Here is a 22,884-nt window from a genome sequence, read left to right on the forward strand (position 1 = left end):
AGTTTATGGGTCTTGAGAATATTCTTATTGTTGATACCTATACTTATATGTGGTTTTTTATATAGAAATGCTAGAAATGGGTATTAAAATCTATGATTCCATCTCTGCCCCAGAATCAGCTAAGATATATTATAGTATTATATTATCCACCTCTGCTAAATTCCAATCGTTTTCTTACAAACAGGTACATGCACATGCATTCTGGTAAAAATACAGCCTGTGCCTCATGCAAGACCTCAGAGACACAAATCACTAAACAAGATTACTGTATCCCTCCAACAAAAATTGCTGCTTATAATTCTCTTTGGTTACCCAAGAATTTTCAGGTGACAGAGTACTTTTTTTCCTTAAGGTTACCACTGGGGTCAAGCAAGACGTTACCTCACCTTGCTTAGTTATAAATTTGGAACTGAACTGTATTGAGCCCACTCATAATCAGAACCTAAAATTATTAGATTTGTATCTTTAGGAGTTTCACAATTACTATACCTATGGTGTTTGAAATACTTGGGTCACGTAGTTTAGGAAAAGAGAAGCACACATACACAATACTGGTTTTAAATTCTATAGCATACACATGCTTTAAAAAATATTCACATGGTATCCAAGCTGTTCAAGCTGTTTGTACAATTGCAACACGTCTCTCTCATTTATTTGATTACAAAACTATTTCACCATTTGGGCCACATTTAGTAACTTTCAGAACAGGCTTACAGCTTCTATTATCAAGTCCTGCCTCACGCTGCCATCTAGTGGTTCACAGAGTGACTGCAGGCAAAGCCTATTAAACTTCCAAGGTACTCTTTCAGAAAAATAGCTTTAACACAGAAGCTTAAATAGTCCATATCAAAGTTCTATAACAACAACAACAAAAAAAAACAAAGTTCTATAACAACTGTTAGTAATATATATAAAACATAAATTATTTTATTTTACAAATGTTTCAAAGAAGTCATCCTACCAACTCCTTATCTAGGTCTTGTCATTTTACTCTTATTTTAATAATGTCAAGATTACTTTCATTTTGTTCCTCCTTAGGTACTTTATTTTCTGGAACTATATATATATTTTTAAATATTTTATTTATTTCTTCATGGGAGACAGAGAGAGAGAGAGAGAGAGAGAGAGAGAGAGCAGAGACATAGGCAGAGGGAGAAGCAGGCTCCCTGCAGGGAGCCTGATATGGGACTCAATCCCAGATCCTGGGATCAGGCCCTGAGCCAAAAGCAGACACACTCAACCGCCGAGCCACCCAGGCATCCCTGGAACTATATTCTTTAAAAAATTTTAAAGACTCCTTGCTCATAAGAAACCAAAATCAATCATTTAGATTATATAGAAAAATAACAGTTCATTTTACAATAGTTTATTGTACACATAAGTACATTTTACATTTGTACAGTTTACTTCAATGGTGTAAGAACTCTATATTGCACTGAATCATTGTCCTTGTTATTTTATTTTTATTGAGGTAGAATTGATATAAAAGTTACATTAGTTTCAGTGCACAACATAATTCAATATTCATGTGTATTACAAAATGATCACTTACCACAATGTGGTAATAAGTCTATTAAGATCTGTCACATATATAGCTACAAAATTTTCTCTTTTTAAAGATTTATTTATTTTTAGAAAGAGACAGCAGAAAGAGGGACAGAAGGAGAGGGAGAAAATCTTAAGCAGACTGATATATTAATCTTAATACTGATATATTAATCCACTGATATATTAATCTTAATACTGGCCAAAATTTTATTAGAGACACTGACATCTGAACCGTTTTTAGTGCTGTTTTAAATGGTGCTAATTAAGTAATTTGCATTAATCTAATTCCACATCACTTGACAAAGCCAAGGGAGACGTAAGCTCTGTGATGCCTGGGACCAGTCTGTCTTGCCAATAATTATACCGTATGTGCCTAGCACAGTGCCCAGCATGAAATAGGTGCACAGTAATACATAGATGCTGCCTGAGTAAATGAGAGGTAAATAAAACCACTCCCCATAAGGTTACAATCCTTTAGAGGCATGTGACTTGTAAACAACAGAATGAAATAACAGCCTTAAGGAAGGATTCTAGCAACAGAAAAGAGGAAGAGGTAATTAGCATTAGCTGGCTTTGGGCTTTACTCACAGTATATATTCAGAAATGTTCAGAGACTGCTACAAATAAAAAGCGTTTATAGGGGATCCCTGGGTGGCGCAGCGGTTTGGCGCTTGTCTTTGGCCCAGGGCGCGATCCTGGAGACCCGGGATCGAATCCCACATCAGGCTCCCGGTGCATGGAGCCTGCTTCTCCCTCTGCCTATGTCTCTGCCTCTCTCTCTCTCTCTGTGACTATCATAAATAAATAAAAATTAAAAAAAAAAAAATTTAAAGCGTTTATAGGAGGAATTTGGTCTATTTAGTGCCTAATTTAGGGATCTCACAGATACACATTCCCATGTCCCCATTATGCAGTCCCCTAAACACAGAGCCAAGACAAGATTTGAGCATAAACATCCTGGCTCTAATTTAGAAAAAAAGAAAAAAAACAGTGTGGAGCCTGACATGGGGCTCAATCTCACAACCCTGAGATCATGACCTGGGCTGAAACCAAGAGTCAGATGCTCAACTGATAGAGTAATTTTTTTTAATGCTTTATGAATTTATGTGTTATTCTTGCATAGCGGTCACACCAATCTTTTCTGTATCATTCTGATTTTTATATATGTGCTGCCAAAGTGAGTACTGCAATATAATATTAACTTGTCATTACAGTAAACACATTACATCAACAAGAGTTGTTTGTATCTTATAACTGAAAGTTCGTACCTTTTGACCCCCTTCACCTATCTCTCCCACCCCCCTCAATCCCTGGTTCTGGCAACCACCAATCTATTCTCTCTATAAGTTCAATTTTGTTCAGTTTGGTTTAAAATTTCACATTACTAGGGCACCTGGGTGGGTCAGTCAGTTAAGCGTCTGCCTTTGGCTCAGGTCAAGAAATCAGGGTCCTGGAATCAAGTTCTGCCAGGCTCCCTGATCAGCAGAGAGTCTGCTTCTCCCTCTCCCTCTGCACCGTCCTCCCCCCCAGTACTCTGTCTCTCTCTCAAAAAAATAAATAAAATCTTAAAAAATAATAAAATTTTACATTATTGAGGTCATCAGTATCTGTCTTTTTCTGACTTATCTCACTTAGCATAATGCCCTCAAATGTCCATCCATGTTGTCACAAATAGTAAGATTACTCTCTTTTTAAACGAATATTCCATTGTGTGTGTGTGTGTGTGTGTGTGTGTGTGTGTATGTGTGTGTGTGTATAATGAACCCACAGTATAGAAGAACACAGAATCAGAGATGCTCAGGGGTTGAAGAGCTTCCACAGGGGCTCCATTCCTGCTACCTGCTCAGTGTGTGGATTTCCTAGACAACATCTCTACCCAGCGCTTTCCCAGCCGCTGCTTGAGTATCTTCTGTGTCTGAAACTCAGCATCTCCCAAGGGAATCACTTTGCCTTGAGACCGTGAGTGTTAGTGTTATTCCTTACCAAGTCCAGTAACTTCCTATAGCATCCTCCCATAACACCTTAATTCATCCTTGGCCATGCTGCATCCCCAATTTTTAATTCCACATTCATAGAGCAGCCCATTCAATAAGTGAAGACTGTTCTCCTGCCCTATCTTCACCTCTCCGGGATAGACACTGCCCACTCTCTCAGCCATTTCTCACATGGCAAGTGTACAACCTCACCCCTTCCAGCTACAGTGTCATAGCTATTGCTCTTTGAAGACACTACTAGCAGTCCCCCCAGAACTGTCTCTCTTTTATCTCTAGGGATTTGGTTGCCTTGCTAAGGATTGTTTCCCAGCCTCCGCTATGATTATGAGACCACAGAATCAAATTCTTGACAAAAGTGTGTGAGCAGAAGTGACATTTATGACTTCCAAAGCATCTGATGAAAAATCAATCCCTCATCCTGGACTTGCCTCGGAATTCCTTCAAGCAGGCTGGAAACAAGGAGATCCACTGTGGATGATGACTGAGTCCTAACAACTCAATTCCTTAATGACTTCCTAGAACAGAGCTCAACTTCCTACCAGGGATGTTACAAAGAGAAACAGACATCTGTATTCTCAAGTCACTGCATTCGGGGCTTGTTACAAGAGTTTAGCCTAAGGGTACTTGGGTGGCTTGGTCAGTTGAGATTCTGACTCTTGGTTTCAGTTCAGGTCATAATCTCGGGGTTGTAGGATTGAGCCCCTTAGAGGGCCCCATATTCTATGGGGGGTGTGCTTGAGATTCTCTCCCTTTCCCTCTGCCTCTCTCCCTACTCATGCGAGCATGCTCGCTCGCTCGCTCTCTCTCAAATAAATAAATCCATCTATTTATCTATCTTTAAAAGAAAAAAAAAACTAAGGCAGGATGGCTCAGTCAGTTAAGCATCTGCCTTCAGCTCAGGTTATGATCCAGGGACCCTGGGATCGAGCCCTGCATCAGGCTCCCTACTCAGTGGGGAGCCTGCTTCTCCCTCTCCCTCTACTGCTCCCTCGTTTGTGCTCTAATAATAAAATCTTAAAAAAAAAGAATACACGTAAAACAAAACTAAGAACTTAGGTTCTACCACTACTAAAATACCTTCCCAGCTTTTGTAATTTGAAAATTTGATGAGCAGACATGCTATATTTTTAAAGCAATCATTGATAAATATCAGTCAGAATGAACAGGGAACAAAAACACTCTAAGAAGGTAAATGTAATTCTTCATTTTCATATTATTGTACTAATAGAGGCAAATGATTCTCAGGGCATAAGAAAAAAGCACTTGCAAGTGGAAGGCTCTGAAGTAAGCCAATTCTAGAACAGAGCTTGTTTCTGCCTACCCTATTTTACACCCTTCTGGATAAAAGAAAGATATTGAGCACTAGAGGTACTCTTCAGATTAAATTACTGGGAAAGGCCCTCTAAAAACATCTGGATTTTACTTAGGAAAATCTACCCTAATATTTAAAAATGTAAAGCTTTTCAATTTCTCCTTATCATGAGACTATGATAAATGAGTGCTGGACCTAAAACTAATCCAAAAGAATTTCTGTGTAAAACAAGGCACACTCAGAGTAAAAAGGCAACCTATGCAAATAAGAGGGAATATTTTGCAAATCATACATCTGATAAAGGATTATTTAGAAAATATAAAGAATTCCTACAACTCAGCAAAAAACAACCTGATTAAAAAATGGACAAAGGATGTCATGAATAGACATCCAGAGAGGTCTATTTTTCCAGAGAAGACATATAAATGGCCAATGAGCACATGAAAAGATGTTCAATGTCACTAAACATCAGGGAGACAAAAATCAAAAATACAATGAGATTCCACCTCACACCCACTAGAATTGCTATTATCAAAGCAAAACCAGAAACAAGTGTTGGCAAGGACATGGAGAAATTTGCACCCTTGTGTAATGGCGTAACCATTACAGAAAACAGTGCGGTGGTTCCTCAAAAATGAAAAACAGAATTACAACACAATCCAGCAATTCTACTTCTGGGTATACACCCAAAAGAATTTAAAGTAAGGTCCCGAAGAGACAGTTATATACTCATGTTCACAGCAGCATTAGTCCTAAGAGCCAAAAGGTGGAAGCAATCCAAGTGTCCATCAACAGAAGAATGGATAAACAATATGTGGCTTATTCATACAATTCAGACATGTGCTATAGTATGGATGAAACTTGAGGACATTATGCTCAGTGAAATAAGCCAGTAACAAAGGACAAATACTGTATGAATCCACTTAAGTGAGGTATCTAGAAGGTAGAAAGGTGACTGCCAAGGGCTGAAGAGAGGGATGGGAGTTGTTGTTTTTAGAGTACGGAGTTTCAGTTTGGAAGGAGGAAAGAAGTTCTAGAGATTGGCTGCTCAACAATGTGAATGTACTTAATTAACACTACTGAACTATACACTTAAAAGTGGTCAAGATGGGGGCACCTGGCTGGCTCAGTCAGTTAAATGTTCTGACCTTCGGCTCAGGTCACGATCCTGGGGTCCTGGGTTCAAGCCCCAAGTAGGCCTCCCTGCTCAGTGGGGAGCCAGCTTCTCCCTCTCCTCCCTGCTCATGCGCTTTCTCTTGCTATCTCTCTGTCTCTCTAATAAAAAAAAAACAAAATCTTTTTTAAAAAATGGTTAAGACAGTAAACTTCATGTTATTTTCCCACAATTAAAACATTTTAAAAGCAGTATCAAATTTGTTCCAAGGCCACCTTTACGTTTAACTCTTAGTAGAATACCAGGCACAAATAACATTTAAAATAGAATTTTCTCAAGGCCCTAGCCCAGGGATACAAAGTCCTACAGTTCTTCTGTAGGTTTCCTAAAAAATGGTTTCCTAAAAAAGATAACATGCAATGAAGGCAAACATGGTCTATAGCTGAAATGTTTTATTAGAAGAATGAGGACATATCTATCACTGAATACTACACAATACAGAAATACTTAAAAAGTTAACATTAAAATATTTTTATTATCTTCTACCAATTAAGAGCTTTTTAAATTTATTTGGAAAATAAATAAATTAAAATAAAAATAGAAATTTTATTCCCGTCTCAACAAGACTTCAAATCAGGTAAAGATGAAGAGCTCCCAAACCACCTACTTATCTGTAGGTGGCAGTAAAAGCACAGTGTTTTATGTCAATGCAGCCTTGAAATATCAATTTTCAGTGGCTGCATTAACTGTGCAGGTTCTCCTACTGTTACTAAATTCTTTGAACTTCTGTAATACAATGTTTCTCCTGCCCAAATCCTTTCACCCCCAGCTGGTACTCCAACAACCCCAATCTTTTATTTATTTTTTTTTGGGGGGGGGTCTCATTCCTTGGCTTGATAGGTCTTTGTGATCATATCTACCTAGAAACATGAGGTATTCAATTCTGAGGACATGGCAGTCTTCTTTCTTACAGAAAAACACACACACACCAGTCAAATCAATAGCCTATTTACTAAGGGCCTAAATGTGAAGCATTCTGTTAGGTACTCGGAAGTCCCTGAAGATGGATGTGCCAGGTCGTTACCAAGACAGACACACAATGTACAGAATAACACAAAAGAAAAGTGTGCTGTCAAGGAAGGAACAGCAATACAACCATCAAGGACAGATATCCCAGGCACCTCTAACTCCCAGTTCTAAGAACTTCTGATTACTGTTAGGGGAATAAAGCCTATACTAGGAGCAGGATGAAGCAGCCCAAGGGTCTGCATCCCTCGGTCCAAACACACACCCCTGCAAGCTCCCTGTGACTCTCTGAAGGTGGTATCACCTACCTGCTTCCTTCTCCTGTCTGTTGAGATTCTTTTAGACCATGTGGCTGGCTGGTGGCAAGAGGCTGTATGAACAAAGGTCATACACTTCTCATCACGAATATCCATACAAGGGGCCCCTGGCCAGCTCAGCTGGTAGAGCATGTGACTCTTGATCTCGGGGTTGTGAGTTTGAGCCCCATACTGGGTATGGAGCCTAATTAAAATTAAAAAGAAGAAGAATATCCACAAGAAAAGTATAAGCAATAAGAAAATAGCAACTGACTCATCACTGGGAGCACATTAATTTATAAGCATAAGAGGGAAAGTTCTGGCAAACAGCTCTTCTGAGTAACCCAGAAATCAGTGCAGTTTTATCACCAAGGAAACAAAAAGCCTGCCTGATTTTTTGGGTCTTCCTCTGCAGGCTGATTATAATGTTTCCTCGAGGTCCTCAGCCACCAAGAATGATAGCTCTCCCGGGAGAGGGTGGGAGACACAGTGACTGGACGGCAGCCTGCACCTGGTGCTTTCTCACAGCCACTCCTGCTGCCTACCGCATATAAGAGGGATGGTTACGGGAGAAAGGTGAAAGGAGATAGGCAAATTAGCTGCAACCATCGAACAAGCTACTAGAAATGGCTGTGTAAAGAATGAGCAGAATCAAATCTGTTAAGAGCAAGTTGACTTAAAGATAAATGGAAAATGAGGTAAAAACACACACTGAAGACCACCACAACATAACACAGATGGAGGGCAGAGGCCAGAAACACACAGACCCCTCAGTGCTCTGGGTGCTCTGTTTCAGATGAGGCCCCAGACACCTACATACACATTCAAGGCTCTCTTGGGTTTCTCCAAATGAGTCCTGGACACATTGAGGTTTTTTTCATGCAGTGATGTGAGGACACAGATCCCCAAGTCCTGGCCCATGTTTCTCATCTGCAGGCCTACAAAAATTCAGAGGGAGACAAAGATAAAATACCCACTGTAGCGGGAAGAGTTACTTAGAATTGTATGGTGCCAAGGGTGGGAAGTCTTTCCAGAAAGCCTTATCCAACTTCCCCTTTCTTCCAGTTGGGGAGAGTGATGATCAGCAAAATGAATTTTTTTTTTTTTTAGGATAACTCAGCAAATTAACTAGTGGAAGAAGCAGAGCTCCCACACTACACTCCCAGTCTGAAAATTCCCAAGAAAAATTTAAATGTGCGGCGAAGCAAGAAAGGGGTCATTTCAGGCAGGAGAGAGAGAAAACTAGTATTCTGGTATCTAAAACATATATTTTACATAAGCTCCAAGGAATTAGAAGATTCACAAGACATCTAAAAAAGTTACAAATACAGCTTGCAAGAGGCAGAGACACTCAACCCAGTCCTTGCCAACTTAAAGCACAAGCTTTAAAACAAACAAACAAAACCCTTTTTGAATATAAAATATAACACACATACCAAAAAAGTGCAGCATGCCGGAAAATCCATTTGCTTTTTTTCCCCTTCTCCATCCTGTTCTGTTCAAGAGGCTGAGGGTACAGACTGCACCCAAAGGCCCCAGCTTTCGCTCTGTTCGGCTGATGTGAGCCTCAGAGCAGACCGAAGTGGAGAGAAACCCGAGGCTGGGGGATTTATTCCCCTGGTTCCCTCAGGTTCACTGTCCCTCAACAGGAAGTCACTACTAGTCTCCAGGCAGGTTCCCTTCCTTCCAGGTTCTAGTAACCCCTCCAGCCCTAGATTTCTTCGTGCCTAAGCGGGGGCAGACACCACAAGGCAACAGTCCGGCCAGTTTCCCCTTTTCCCACAAGGTTCCAGTCTTGTGTCATGAGATCCTTACAAATAAACCCTCCTTGATTTATCTTAAAATCTGTTTTTTACAGACACCCTTACAGATAGAAGGACAAACCATAAATATGCAGCTTAATGAATTATCACAAAATAAACACTGGAGTTACTAGCACTTAGATCAATGAACAGAACTTGCCAGTATCCTGGAAGTTCTCCCGGTATGCCCTCCTTATTATATGCACCCACAGCTCTCCAGAGAGTTTCAACACCTAAGCATGAATCCCTAAACATTGTATTTCAATTTGGTCTACTTTTTGAAATTCACATAAATGAAATCATAAAACAGAAATTCCTTCATGTCTGGCTTTTTTCACAAAACATAATATACACAGATTCACCTATATTGTTGCACGTGCCTGCTATAGGATTCATTTTGATCATGAGAAGCATTCACCTGTACTCTACACAAGTGATATTTATCCATTCTACAGCTGAACATTTGGGTTGTTTCTAGAGCTACTGGAAATAATACTACTATAGACATTCTTACCTATGTTTCCTGATGCCCAAGAGCATGCATTTCTACCTAGGAGGGGAATTGGAGTCATAGGGTAGATGTATCTTCATTTTACTACTTAATAACCATTTTCCAAACTAAAACACCTGCCAGCAATACACAAGAGTTTGTAGTTGCTGGATATACTATTTCCTTTAATTGTAAGACCAGAGTCTGTAGAAAGCCACCAGATACCACACAGTTCTACTCAATCAGCTATCCTCAGGACTCTGATTGGACTTCTGGTCAGCTAGTGGAATGTTACACTGCTCACTCTTGGCCTGGGGTCTTGCAAGATTTCAGTGGGTACAGGACTAATTTTACTGTCATGTAGCAGCCTTCTCCTAAGGTCCTCTAAGTGAGAGAATCTTAGTATCTTTAAAGAGCTCTACTTTCATTGCTGATTTACATCTATTTTAACTAGAATTATAGATCACTTTGGTCATCTAGGCTCAATTTATTTGCTATGAGTTAAGTAACTGCCTGATTATATGTTTGTAAAATTTTCCAACTGTACAAAAATTGCCAAGGAAAAGGAATTTGAGAATTGCTAAATTTATAATTTAGGAAATCAAGTGAAAAGGAGGTTCCAATTAACTGACTGTAGATTTATAGCTATAAGCTGTGGACATTTTCTCTTAAAAACAGATTTAGACAAATAGTACTACCTCAATCTTCTTTACCCACAAAACACTATTCAATTAAGCTCCCTCATTAAAAGCAAAAACAAAACCACATACACAAAAACAGAACAGGTCGTTTAGATACAAGTTTGACAGAGATAGACAGTAGAGTAACAAAGATTCCATGACCTCAAAGTGGGAGACCATTAGGGCCAAACTGTAAGATTCTCCTCCTAGTTCAGAGCATCCTCACTTCCCTCACAACCCTCTTCTTGGGAGACAGGTGGGCTGTTGACCCACCACTCCAGCCTTCAGTGCTTATGGCCACCCACACTGGGAAAAATGAACATCAAGGACAGTGATCCCCTTCCCAAAACGTTGGGGTAAGGAATGAGAATGAGGGGCGCCTGGAGCCTCAGTCGGTGAAGTGTCTACGGCAGCTCAGGTCTTGATCTGCCGGTCCTGGGATCAAGGCCCACATCAGGCTTCCTGCTCAGTGGGGTGTCTGTTGCTCCCTCTTCCTCTGCCCCTCCCTGCTCATGCTCGCTCTCTCTCATTCACTCTCTCTCTCAAATAAATAAATAAAATCTTTAAAAAAAGGACTAGATCAAAAACCCCCACTTACACATGCAATGATAAAGAGAAATATGTTAAGAACAGGAAATATAATTCTATTTGTGGTGTAAACAAATCTCTAATGCAGAGCACGTTTTATAATTGGGATTTAATGTATAAATCTATTAACTACATCCTTCCTAATAATTATGAAATTGTCCTAACTAAACTATATTCACTCAAAAACTGGGCTCAAGTGCTAAAATAAAAATTCTTTGACGTCTTTTAACATTCTAAACCAGAATTCAAAAATGGAACGAAAACAGATTACTTCACAAAATGAAACCCCTTGGATATCTGTAATCCCTTTTCTGCAAGGTGAAAAATTTCTCTTTTACTCATATTCCAAAATAACTGAGGAAAGTACATCTGCATGAACAGTCCCAGAATGACGTAAGTTTTTCTACTTGAATAAAAAATTCATTAGGCTCAAGTATTAAAGAAGCAAACTAGACACTTAAGAGTTTACTTCTCAATCCATTGTTTACTTACTGCCAAAAGGTTTGGGGGAATTGTTCCCACTGTAATTCTTTTTTACAACCAACATACAGGTATTGTGGAGTGCCAGCAACACAAAGAACAGTGCAAAGTGTCACAGGTCATGGAGAGGAGAGAGAAGGGTCACTGCCAGAGCTTGAGTCTCCACATCTGTCTGCTGATTGGCAGGTCCCCTCCCCTAAGAGGGTCAAAGCATCCCTGATGCCGTTACCCCACTCAGTAATCCACCCAGGACTCCCTTGCCCCTCTACTTCTTCAGTCACAGTCCACCAATATTTATTAAATGCTTGCTACACACACACACACACACACACACACACACACACACACACACCACATGCCAACCCCAAGAAACTATGGTTTTTATTTGAGGACAGAAAGAGCACAGGCCCTCAAACTGTCTTAAGTTCAAAAAACAAATAGTTAAGTTCATTTACCTTTTAAAAGTTGACAAATCATGCATAACCAAAAATAAAGTAAAATTTTAAGACAAGCAAATGAGATTTTTTTTTTTAAAGAAAAGAGAAAGTTTAATGCAACAGGGCAGACAATGATTAGGTTTGCTCACTTCCCTTTCCATTGGTTTCACTTCCCTTTCTAGGTTAGAATACTCCAAACATGTAAATTATTCCACTAAAGAATTCCAGTCCTTTCTTAGCAATTTGCAGAGATGTTTATATAAAAGGAATTATTTCTAGACTTCCATGCAACAGAAAAGGATTAGGATGCATTGGAGATTAAAAATAAAGCAGGGGCAGTTCAAGTCATGATCTCAGGGTCCTTAGATTGGCCCTATGTCCAGCAGGGAGTTGGCTGGGGATTCTCTCTCCTTCCCCCTCTGTCCCTCCCTCACAATCCCCTCTCTCTTAAAACAACAACAAAAAAAGACAAACCAAAGTGGATAAATGCAAATGCAACGCAGAAGCAAATAACAGAGGACCCCAATTTTAACCACTTAGAAATATCTTAACAATAAAAGTGGGCATTTTATGACTTCAGGAACTTTGTAGTGCAGGGTTAACTCTGTTTAGGTTAGTACTAAGTGCCAGACACTATGTTCAGCATTTGGGATTTTTCTGGTTTAGAGGCCTCATAATCCTATCACATGAGTATTATTTCTATCTTAACCGTATAGAAACTAAGCAGGAACAGAGACTCGGAGGGGTTAAGTAACTAAACAAAGTCCCACAACTTAAAAAGTGAAGAAGCTACTATGAACCCCATTCTAGTCAACATCAAATCGCATTCTCTTTCAATAGGTGATGCAGACTTTAAGCATCAAAGTAAACAAACTGAACACATTTTCCTCTTTTTGTTTGATTCTCTTTAAGTACATGCCATCACTTCAAGGGGAGTTTATGCTAATCATGACCTCATAAACAAATCACTTGTGAGAGAAACCACATCCAGGGCAAAGTCAGAAGTTAAAAAAGCCTTATTTCAGAGAGTACTTCCTGAAAGAGACAAAGCAGCAATTGCAGCCAAACGAGTACCAACTCCTGTGCCAAGTTTTACATTTGAAACAACTTTGTAAAGGAAAAGAAGAGCCTGAAACAAAAGAAATACTGCAACTTCTTAAATATATCATTTCTAGAAAGAGCTATTTTAACACAAGATATCTCTTTTAGATAACTGGGTATGACGAAAAATGTTCTTCTCTAACACAGCCTTTTGATGGACAGGAGGTAAGTAGCATTTAGTTAATTTCATCACATATTATCCACCAGGTAATGCTACACTAAAGAGGTATAAACTTCTAGTTATAAAATAAGTAAGTCATGGGGATGGAAAGTACAGTATGGGAAACATAATCAATAATATTGTAATAACTTTGTATGGTGACAAAAAAAAAGTAGTGCTAAGTTACAAAATCATTTAATAATATGTTGCTGACACTATGCTGGCAAAGGACCTTGAAATGGGTTATGCTGTCATCTTCCTGCACTATTAATGTGATTTTTTAAAATTTATTTTCAACGTTGTTTTATGTTAATAGTAAATAATTTTTTTCAACTTAAAAAATGCTGATATGATAAATCGTAAGTATATTTAGGAGTCTCTGTCACTTGGTTTCAATTACACTGTTTCACAAAATGTATTAAATGCTTTAAAAAAAAAAAAAAAGACTATGGGGCTCAGGGTCAAAATCACTGTCTTTATTTTTGGCTAAGGTCATGATCTCAGGCTCTTGAGATCAAGCCCCACATCAGGCTCTGTGCTCAGTGCATAGTCTGCTGGAGAAAAATTCTCTCTCTCCCTCTGCCCTTTCCCCTCACCATACTCTCTCAAATAAATAAAGCTTTATTTTTAAAAAGACTATAGATAATCACTGAATCTAAAGTTTTTAAAACAGTGACTTGAAAAAATAAAATAAAATGCTGACTTGAAAATAATCACTTTCTAATATTTATCCAAAAATGTATCTGTGTGTACAGAGCACAACCAATCTGGTAATGCCTTTAAAACATGCATTACACATATTTTTTTCAACCTTAAGCAAATGAATACAAGTGTTGGTGACATAAAAGCAGCTTGAGCCCAATGGAGGTTAAAAAATTTACTCATAAAGGGTTTGTAACTATGAAATTTACATGACAAAATTCAGGGATGAGGATGGGGGAAGGAAGTCCAAACACAGTATCAAAAGAGAAAAAAGAGGGACGCCTGGGTGGCTCAGCAGTTTAGCGTCTGCCTTCAGCCCAGGATGTGATCCTGGAGACCCGGGATTGAGTTCCGCGTCAGGCTCCCTGCATGGAGCCTGCTTCTCCCTCTGCCTGTGTCTCTGCCTCTCTCTCTTTCTGTGTCTCTCATGAATAAATAAATAAATTCTCTAAAAAGAGAGAGAGAGAGAGAGAGAGAGAGAGAAGATACAAAATTTCATTTATATTACAATTACTACTATTTAAAAATTCAATGAAAATTTAAAAATAGTCAAGAGTCCAAAATTATTCTCCTCGATATGATACTGGAGATTTTTCTATATAATACTTTTCTCATTTGATAGAAATTAAAATTCTAGTCACATCAATATTTGGATATTTTAATAATATAAGTATAGGCTACTAATACATAGACTTCTATTCCAAAATCATATCTAACCTAGATACTTGGCAAACTAGCTATAGTCAAGAAGGAAGGAAAAAAAGGAGAAGGTGTAAAAACGAACTCATATCTTGTGTTTGTCCACAGCAACTGCTCAAATTCTATTTATTTATTTATTTATTTATTTAGCTCAAATTCATTTTATATTCTCAACAGCCCCTGATGCCACTAACCAGAATGCTAATCACCCCCACAGTTCTCACTAAAGACAGACTCAGGGTTGAATTAGAGACAGCCCACTCTGCAAAGTGACATTTCTGAAGGAAACTTTTCTTACACCTCTAAGTCAAAGGGATACCACAAGATTCCATCTCTTCATAAGCACCTTTATTCTTAAAATCACTGTTGTTGACGTTGCATCATGGGTGATGGGAGTTTTACTCTGGTGAGGGGTCAATGATATTTATAATCACAACTGAACTTTCTATTAGAAGTGAACATTTTTTTTTGGTGATGGGAATTTGTTTTTGCATGCATCTAAAGTTACTGAATGACTTCTAATTAAGAACTACTTTTTCTTTAATATTCCTTTTTAAAATTTAATTTGCCAAATAATACTTCAGTGTCTTTATGTAGTTAAAGTAAGGGCATAAGAGTTACTAGACTAGCAATGTCCTCTTCTCAAGGTGTTGTTTCCTGGCACATCAGTGACGTCCATTTCCGGGACACTGGTAAATACCATCGGGAAGACAGCATTAAGCCCTTCCAACTAACTTTGAGTGAAAAACTAGCTCATCTATTCTTCTAAGAGTCAGGTTCTTGATCTGTAGACCATGGCAGAACACGCTGTTTCTAGAACTATGATAATTGAGAAAGAACATAATACTATGAGGAAGTGTTTCCATTTCAAAAAAAAAAATAGGCTTAATAACTAACCAAGCAAATATTCATTGACAAACTAGAGTAGCTGCTGCAGGTCCTTCCTTCACTCATCCATCAATTCAGCAAACATTTACTTAATGAGGACTCCTATGGACTCAAGCAGCAGTGGAAATATAGCAGCCAAAAGGAAAAGTTCCTGCTCTCAAATGAGAATTAATGTGAATCAGCCAGTTGTGTGGTTCCTTTATTAGTTTTCTAATCCACATTTTATACATTAAAACTATATTTAATGAGTAAAAGTTAATCTTTTGGACATTACTAACCTGGATTACAAAACATTTAAACAGAATAAAGATGATAAAAAGTAGCAAACTATTTTGTAAGATTCAAAATTCAGAATGACGTTCTCCCAATTAGTCCCAATCCAAGAACATTTATTATAAGAATAACTGCTACCCAATTACACACTACAGGAAAAAGTCATTTTAAAAAGGAGGGGGGGTTCCCCTGGTGGCTCGGTGGTTTGGCACCTGCCTTTGGCCCAGGGCATGACCCTGGAGTCCTGGGATCGAGTCCCATGTCGGGCTTCCTGGATGGAACCTGTTTCTCCCTTTGCCAGTGTCTCTGCCTCTCTCTCTGTGTCTTTCATGAATAAATAAATAAAATCTTTAAAAAAAAAAAAAAAAAAGGTTATTCCCTAGGGGAAAAGGGAGGCGAGCAGAGAGAAAAAATAAATAAATCTGCCAGTGCTTTATAACACACAGACCATTTTAATGGGTCAGTGCACATGAGTAATAGTATCTAGGAAGTGGATTTCTTAATAAATACTAAGACACATATATTGACTGTACAACATAAAATACTCTTAAAATTAAAATCCACTGACACAGCAAGTCAAGTAGGAGAGTGTTAAGCATTTATTTTTCAAAAAGGTTTTATTTCTATTATTCTTAACTATTTTACAGTTTCTAAGTGTCATTCCCCCAACAATCTATAAGATGACCACTCCTCACAATCAAGCTCAACCTGGCCCTTCCAATAATTCACATCCAGAAGAATACAAGATCGCAGCCCTTGTCTTCTACAGCTGTATCTTCATAATTGGATTATTTGTTAATGCCACTGCCTTATGGGTTTTTAGTTGTACTACCAAGAAGAGAACCACTGTAACCATCTATATGATGAATGTGGCACTATTGGACTTAATATTTATAATGAGCTTACCCTTTCAGATGTTTTATTATGCAAAAGGTGAATGGCCATTTGGAGAGTACTTCTGCCAGATTCTTGGGGCTCTCACAGTGTTTTATCCAAGTATTGCTCTATGGCTTCTTGCTTTTATTAGTGCCGACAGATACATGGCCATTGTGCAGCCAAAATATGCCAAAGAACTTAAAAACACAGGCAAAGCCATACTAGCATGTGTGGGAGTCTGGATAATGACCCTGACAACCACCATCCCGCTCCTACTGCTCTATGAAGACCCAGATAAAGCCTCCACACCCCCCACCTGCCTGAAGATTTCTGACATCACCCACTTAAAAGCTATTAACATGCTGAACTTCACTCGACTGATATTTTTTTTCTTGATTCCCCTGTTCATCATGATTGGGTGCTATTTAATCATCATTCATAGTCTCCTTCACGGGAAGACATCTAAGCTGAAACCAAAAGTCAAGGAGAAGTCTATAAGGATCATCATCACACTCATGGTACAGGTGCTCGTTTGCTTTATGCCTTTCCATATCTGTTTTGCTTTCCTGATGCTGGAAGGGGATGAGAACAGTTACAATCCCTGGGGAGCCTTTACCACCTTCCTCATGAACCTCAGTACCTGTCTGGATGTGATTCTCTACTACATCGTTTCAAAACAATTTCAGGCTCGAGTCATTAGTGTCATGCTCTACAGAAATTACCTTCGGAGTGTGCGCAGAAAAAGCTTCCGATCAGGTAGTTTACGGTCACTAAGCAATGTAAACAGTGAAATGCTTTGAATGATAAGCAGGTTTCTATTTTTAATTTCTTTATATTCACTTTACTAACTATCCTAAGGTCACTGGATATTCTGTATGAATTACCAAGCCCCTTCTCTCCTGAAGAAAAAAAAAAGAAACTTAAGAAACACTTTTGTGGGATCCTACTATGTGGCAACAAAATTAAATATTCTAAGTTTCTAATGAATTCATTATTTTTATTTTCAAAACTTGTATAAAACATATTTGTGAGTTACTGAGAGAAAAATATCCAATTTATATCTCAAAATCAAGCTTTATCTAAATACACAGTTGACAACTTTTTGGATTTAATTCTATGTGCAAGTGAATCATGATGTCAATCAGGTCAGTAGGCCAAAAAAAAAAAAATCCACTTACTATTCAAAATAAATTAAATTATTAAATTATAATTTGATTTAAACCAAAACCAAAGTTCCCTCTGGTTTAGTTTACATTCGGGATTGATGGTCTAAATCTTACAATATTTTGTGTTCTAAATATCAAAGATTCCTACACAAACAATTATATTCAACCCATCACTGTTACTTGCCACAAACCAAAATTAGCAGGAACAATCACCAGAAGGGACCTGCAAAGGCAATCACCATCAGCCCTCCCCTACTCTGAATTCATTTTCTTTTGGAAACAGACTGGAGTCATTGAATAACGCTTACAGAGAGCCTACTATGTACCATAGTCTACTTACAACCAATGCAAGAGACCTAATCTGAGACCCTATTTCTGCCCAACAACCCAAGTCCATTCCTATGACAAGAGGTTTCTGCTGTAGGGTAAAATACTTTTCTCCAATATAAACAGTTTGCTCTTCTTATTGATTAAACATCATATTACAAGATGATGATTTTTTTCCCCAGGCTGTATATCACAGTATAATAGCACCAGTCAGGGACCCTGGATTCTCACCCTAGCCTTGCCATTTAATCTCCCCTAATAAAATAGCAAACCAAGTAACTTCCCCATTTAAAAAGAAAAGAAAGTGAACTATAGTCGGTAAAGCACATATTATTCTAAATATTATGGAAGCACGCAAATGAGTCTACCATTACTTCCTCTCTGCTAAATCATTTTCATTACTCTTAACATGATCACCTCTTAATGGGACTAAGAATCAAATAAATGCATTAGTTAGAAACGGATTTCTAGAATTAACATGGGTAAATTCATATTCTTAAAAAAAAAGAGAGAGAAACACGAAGGAGCCTAATCATAAAACAGTGTTTTAATACTGGAAGATCCCTTACATAATCTTCTCATCTAATCCTTCTGTTTTTGTTTTTTTTTTAAGATTTTTTTTTTTTTTTTTTAATTCATGAGAGACACAGAGAGAGACCGAGAGAGGCACAGACACAGGCAGAGGGAGAAGCAGGCTCCATGCAGGGAGCCTGATATAAGACTCAAACCCTGGACTCCAGGACCACATCCTGGGCTGAAGGCAGGTGCTAAACTGCTGAGCCACCCACAGATCCCCTAATCCTTCTGTTTTATATATAAAGAAACCGAAGTCCAAAGATATTATATAACTTGCTCAGCTGAGAATCAGGACTAGAAACCAAGTTTCTGTTATGTTAAGCACCAATTTTCAATACTAAAAGCAAACAAGTTCACAGAACACAAACATTCTCAGAGCTACATAAAGTAGTCTCAAGGTGATACTAAGTCGTAGTTCCTCCACAAAGAGAAAACTACTTGAAGTTTTAAGTCTGAATAATCAAGTAAGCAAGGTACTTTAACAAACATCTTTCAACAAAAAATTAGGGGCACCTAGTTGGTTCAGTGGTTGAACATCTGCCTTTGGCTGAGGGCATAATCCTGGGGTCCTGGGATGGAGTCCCACATTGGGTTCCCCACAGGAAGCCTGGTTCTCTCTCTGCCTAGGTCTCTGCCTCTATCTCTGTGCCTCTCATGAATAAATAAATGAAATATTTTTTTAAAATAATAAAATAAAATAAATAATTATTTCTGAAACATGTGAGTTCCTGTATTGGATAAATAGGCTGTGGTATCTATGTAGTCATAGCCTACTCTCAACTATACAACTATACAGTTTAGTCTGCTCTTACATAATTTATTATTTTATTATTGTTATATTTAACTTCTATTTTTTAAAGATTTTAAGTACACCCAGTGTGGGGCTTGAACTCGCAACCCTGAGATCAAGAGTTGCATGCTCCCCTGACTAAGCCAGCCAGACACCCCTTGTATATTTTATGAAATGACAAGTTCTCTGCAATCGGTTTTCTTGATAAGAAGAATTTTATTTGGGAGCACAAAATACAAAAAAAGCTTTATTGACACAAAGTGGAAATATATCTTATGGTTTTAACAGTAAAACTACAGATAATTTAAAGCACAATTAAAAAATAATTTCATTAAGTGTTGTAAATCAGATACATTTTAACACGATGTGTGAAAACTCAAAATTCCACTTATTCTGGAGAACTTCGATTCTGAGAAGTTCTCAGAACATTGTAACACCCATATGTAAGTGCTAACAACTAAAAAATACCAAGTATATAAGGACAGGTATGTGACAGGCATGCATTTCTAGAAGCACCTAATATATATGGCTTTTAATGGAGTTATCTTTATTTTCAAAACATAATGGCTACATTTTCTGATTTTTAAATAACAGTCTTGAGAATCTATCAGATGCCAGGTATAATTTCTATTCAGAACACTAGAAAAAGAGATGAAGATGTCTATGTCCAAAGGCCTTACCTTATAGCCTTATGAAACGACACTGCAATCAAGACTATCCTTTCAACATTACAGAATGTAAGGCAATGAGTACATAAAGTAAAACTAGTTCTCCCTCAAACAGCCAGAAGAATGGCATGGAAGGCCCAGGTAATGACGACAATGACAACTTAATGTGATAAATGTTAGGAATCTTAATAAATTTGTTGGAATACATATAAAAGGATAATTACTGCAAAAAGAAAACCAAGCAGACATGAGAATACAAATACATAACATGTTAAGAAAGCTGAATGAGCAAGGAAGGGAGTGGCTTGAAGGGGACTGGGACGAGATTATGAGGGCTCTGAAGGAAAAGAAGAAAACCAATATGAGGGGTCAGTGTTGTTACTGCTAGGATGCTTGCATGAAAGAGTTAATTCTTTCCACTGCCTGGGAAATAGAGTACTGATCCTCAATTTACATATGAGGGTCAACTATAAACTGAGCTCAGGAAGGGAACTTGAGAGAGGTCACTTGTTCAAGATTACACACATGTACCAATGTGGGAGAGCTGGAATCTCAAATCTGGTATATCTGATAGCCAAGCCTCTGCATTTCCACTCCAGACTGGTCTGATGCCATCATGGAGGAATCTGGTTTTTACTTTGAAGGAAATGAGGATTTAAAGGATTTTAAAAAGGAAGACTGGCATGGTTGAACTTGCATTTTGGAAGGATAACTTCTGACCACATTGCATGGGATGCTTTGAAGTGGACAGCAAGACTAAAAGAATTACTGCAAAAGTCTAAGCAGAAAAAGATCAGAGTTTAGGGGTGCTTGAGTGGCTTAGTTGGTTAAGCATCTGCTTTCGGCTCAGGTCCATGATCTCAGGGTCCTGGGTCTGCCCTGCATCAGGCTCCCTGCTTAGCATCTCCCTCTGCCCCTCCCTCTGTGTGTGCACTCACTTCCACTCTCCCTCTCAAATAAATAAATAAAATCTTAAAATAAAAAAAATTTCAGAGTTTAGACTGACCTGATAGCAGGAGTAGAGAAGATGGGGTGAACAGATGATTTATACAGGACTTCGAATTAATAGGACCTGGTGGTGCCCCATTCCAAGGATGAGAAAAGAGAAAGACTGGATGATCATGTAGATGGAAATGCCATTAACAGAGATGGGAGCCCAGCAAAAGAGGAGATTAGAAGAGAGGAGAGCTTGGAACATGACAAATCTTCTCTGAGTCTTAGAAGTCACTAGGAAATATGACTCTAGCAAGATCAGGAGAGTAATACGGGCTGGAAATAGAGAGCTGGGAAACAAACAACAGATGTTAACTGTAGCTGACTGAAGCCATGGGAGTGGACAAGAAAGCCCAGAGAAAGCTCAGAGTGAGCTTGAGGAAGGAGCCACACATACTAAGATCAAAACACACCAAGAGGGAGCAGAATGCTGGGGTCAAGGGAGCAGGTGAGTTCACGAAATAATGGGCTGTCAAAAGGATTTATGAGCTACTGAAAGGTCAAATAGAACAACTGAAAATAAGCCCCAGACTTTAAAAATTAGTTGGTTGTTGGGGACATTTATAAGAGAAGTTTTAACAACAGTGAGGTTAAAAAAAGAGAGTTAAACAGACATGAAGAATTGTAGAGAGTGCAGATAAATTTGGCATTGGCGGCAAAGAAAAAGGGTAACACGATGTGATGTAAAAAATACTGCAAGTGGGGCAGCCCGGGTGGCTCAGTGGTTTAGCGCCGCCTTCAGCCCAGGGCGTGATCCTGGATCCTGGAGACCTGTGATGAGTCCTACGTCGGGCTCCCTGCATGGAGCCTGCTTCTCCCTCTGTCTGTGTCTCTGCCTCTCTCTGCCTCTCTCTCTCATGAGTAAACAAATAAAATCTTAAAAAAAAAAAAATTGCAAGTTATAAAGCACACTTTCCTCTCTTAAGTTCCTGAAGCTTTGCTACCATCTAATGGAAGACGTGTTTACAAAATGCAGAGTTTATTAGAATAAAGATTTATGTTTCAAGAAGTCTATGTTTAGAAAAGCTTCGGGAGTCTTAAAAGCCATACTGGAATGTTTCATGATTTGAAAAGGAAAGAGAAATATATTCTCATTCAGGTGATGGCTGAATTAACATTCATATTGTCTTTCAAAATAGTTGCATATCTCAAGAGGTTATATAAAGAACCAAAAAGAATTCACCTGGATAAGAAATGTTTGGGGAAAACTGAAGATTAAGTAACACTGCTTCTCTTCTGAACCAACATAAATCATTCCTGATGACTACACTTCTTTCCACAATAGCAGAAGAGTCCACTTAAACTTCTCCATCTAATTATAATTACAACCCACGTACTCCAACAAAAACTGCGTAACAGTTATGACACAGAACTTTATCTGTCTCCATTCAGCTACCATTCAGGATCACACATTATTAAAACAGTCTACACTTAATGAACGCAACTACAATTAAATAAATACCATAAAAGCTACATTGTAAATATTAACAACCTAAGTGTAGGCTATTAGATCACTAACTATATTTTTAATATAGAGATCCAAAGTGAATCTGAATTAAGATACATTGAATACCTAAGCAGTTCTCAAAAACACATACCTAAATTAAAATAAGGCAGAAGTTAGCACACACAGAATTTTAAATACTGGTATCTTTAGTTCACAGTATCTCATCTCTCAGACACTTAATTCCAAGATGCTTAAGGTTATATGTGCTACTTACTCTACTTTTAGACACTAGTTATTTCATAAACTAATACAGGTTTTTTATCATTTGGTTTTTAAAGAAGATCAACACAATATGAAAACATACACACACATACACAAACAGTGTTCAGTTGGCCATTGTGGGCTGGCTACAAAGTTATAAATTTTGTTTTATCTTTGGCAGAAGTATCTA

At 38.2% G+C, this 22,884-nt stretch overlaps 2 protein-coding genes and 1 non-coding gene across 3 annotated transcripts in view; 1 reads left to right on the top strand and 2 right to left on the bottom strand.

Annotated features, from left to right (window-relative positions):
• UBAC2 (UBA domain containing 2) overlaps positions 1-22,884 on the bottom strand; it is a 175,791-nt gene that overhangs the window by 116,455 nt on the left and 36,452 nt on the right. The gene's annotated exons all lie outside the window — the stretch shown is intronic.
• LOC121477227 lies at positions 2,627-2,733 on the bottom strand. The gene has a single exon (XR_005984151.1). It is a non-coding gene; the product is annotated as a U6 spliceosomal RNA (small nuclear RNA).
• Positions 10,929-18,307, top strand: GPR18 (G protein-coupled receptor 18). The gene is made up of 2 exons (XM_041731114.1): positions 10,929-13,033; positions 16,238-18,307. Exon 2 carries the CDS (start codon positions 16,271-16,273, stop codon positions 17,264-17,266), a length of 996 nt encoding a protein of 331 aa, XP_041587048.1. The 5' UTR covers positions 10,929-13,033; positions 16,238-16,270; the 3' UTR covers positions 17,267-18,307.

The sequence above is a fragment of the Vulpes lagopus genome, chromosome 16, assembly GCF_018345385.1.
Source record: "Vulpes lagopus strain Blue_001 chromosome 16, ASM1834538v1, whole genome shotgun sequence".
Lineage (NCBI taxonomy): Eukaryota > Metazoa > Chordata > Mammalia > Carnivora > Canidae > Vulpes > Vulpes lagopus.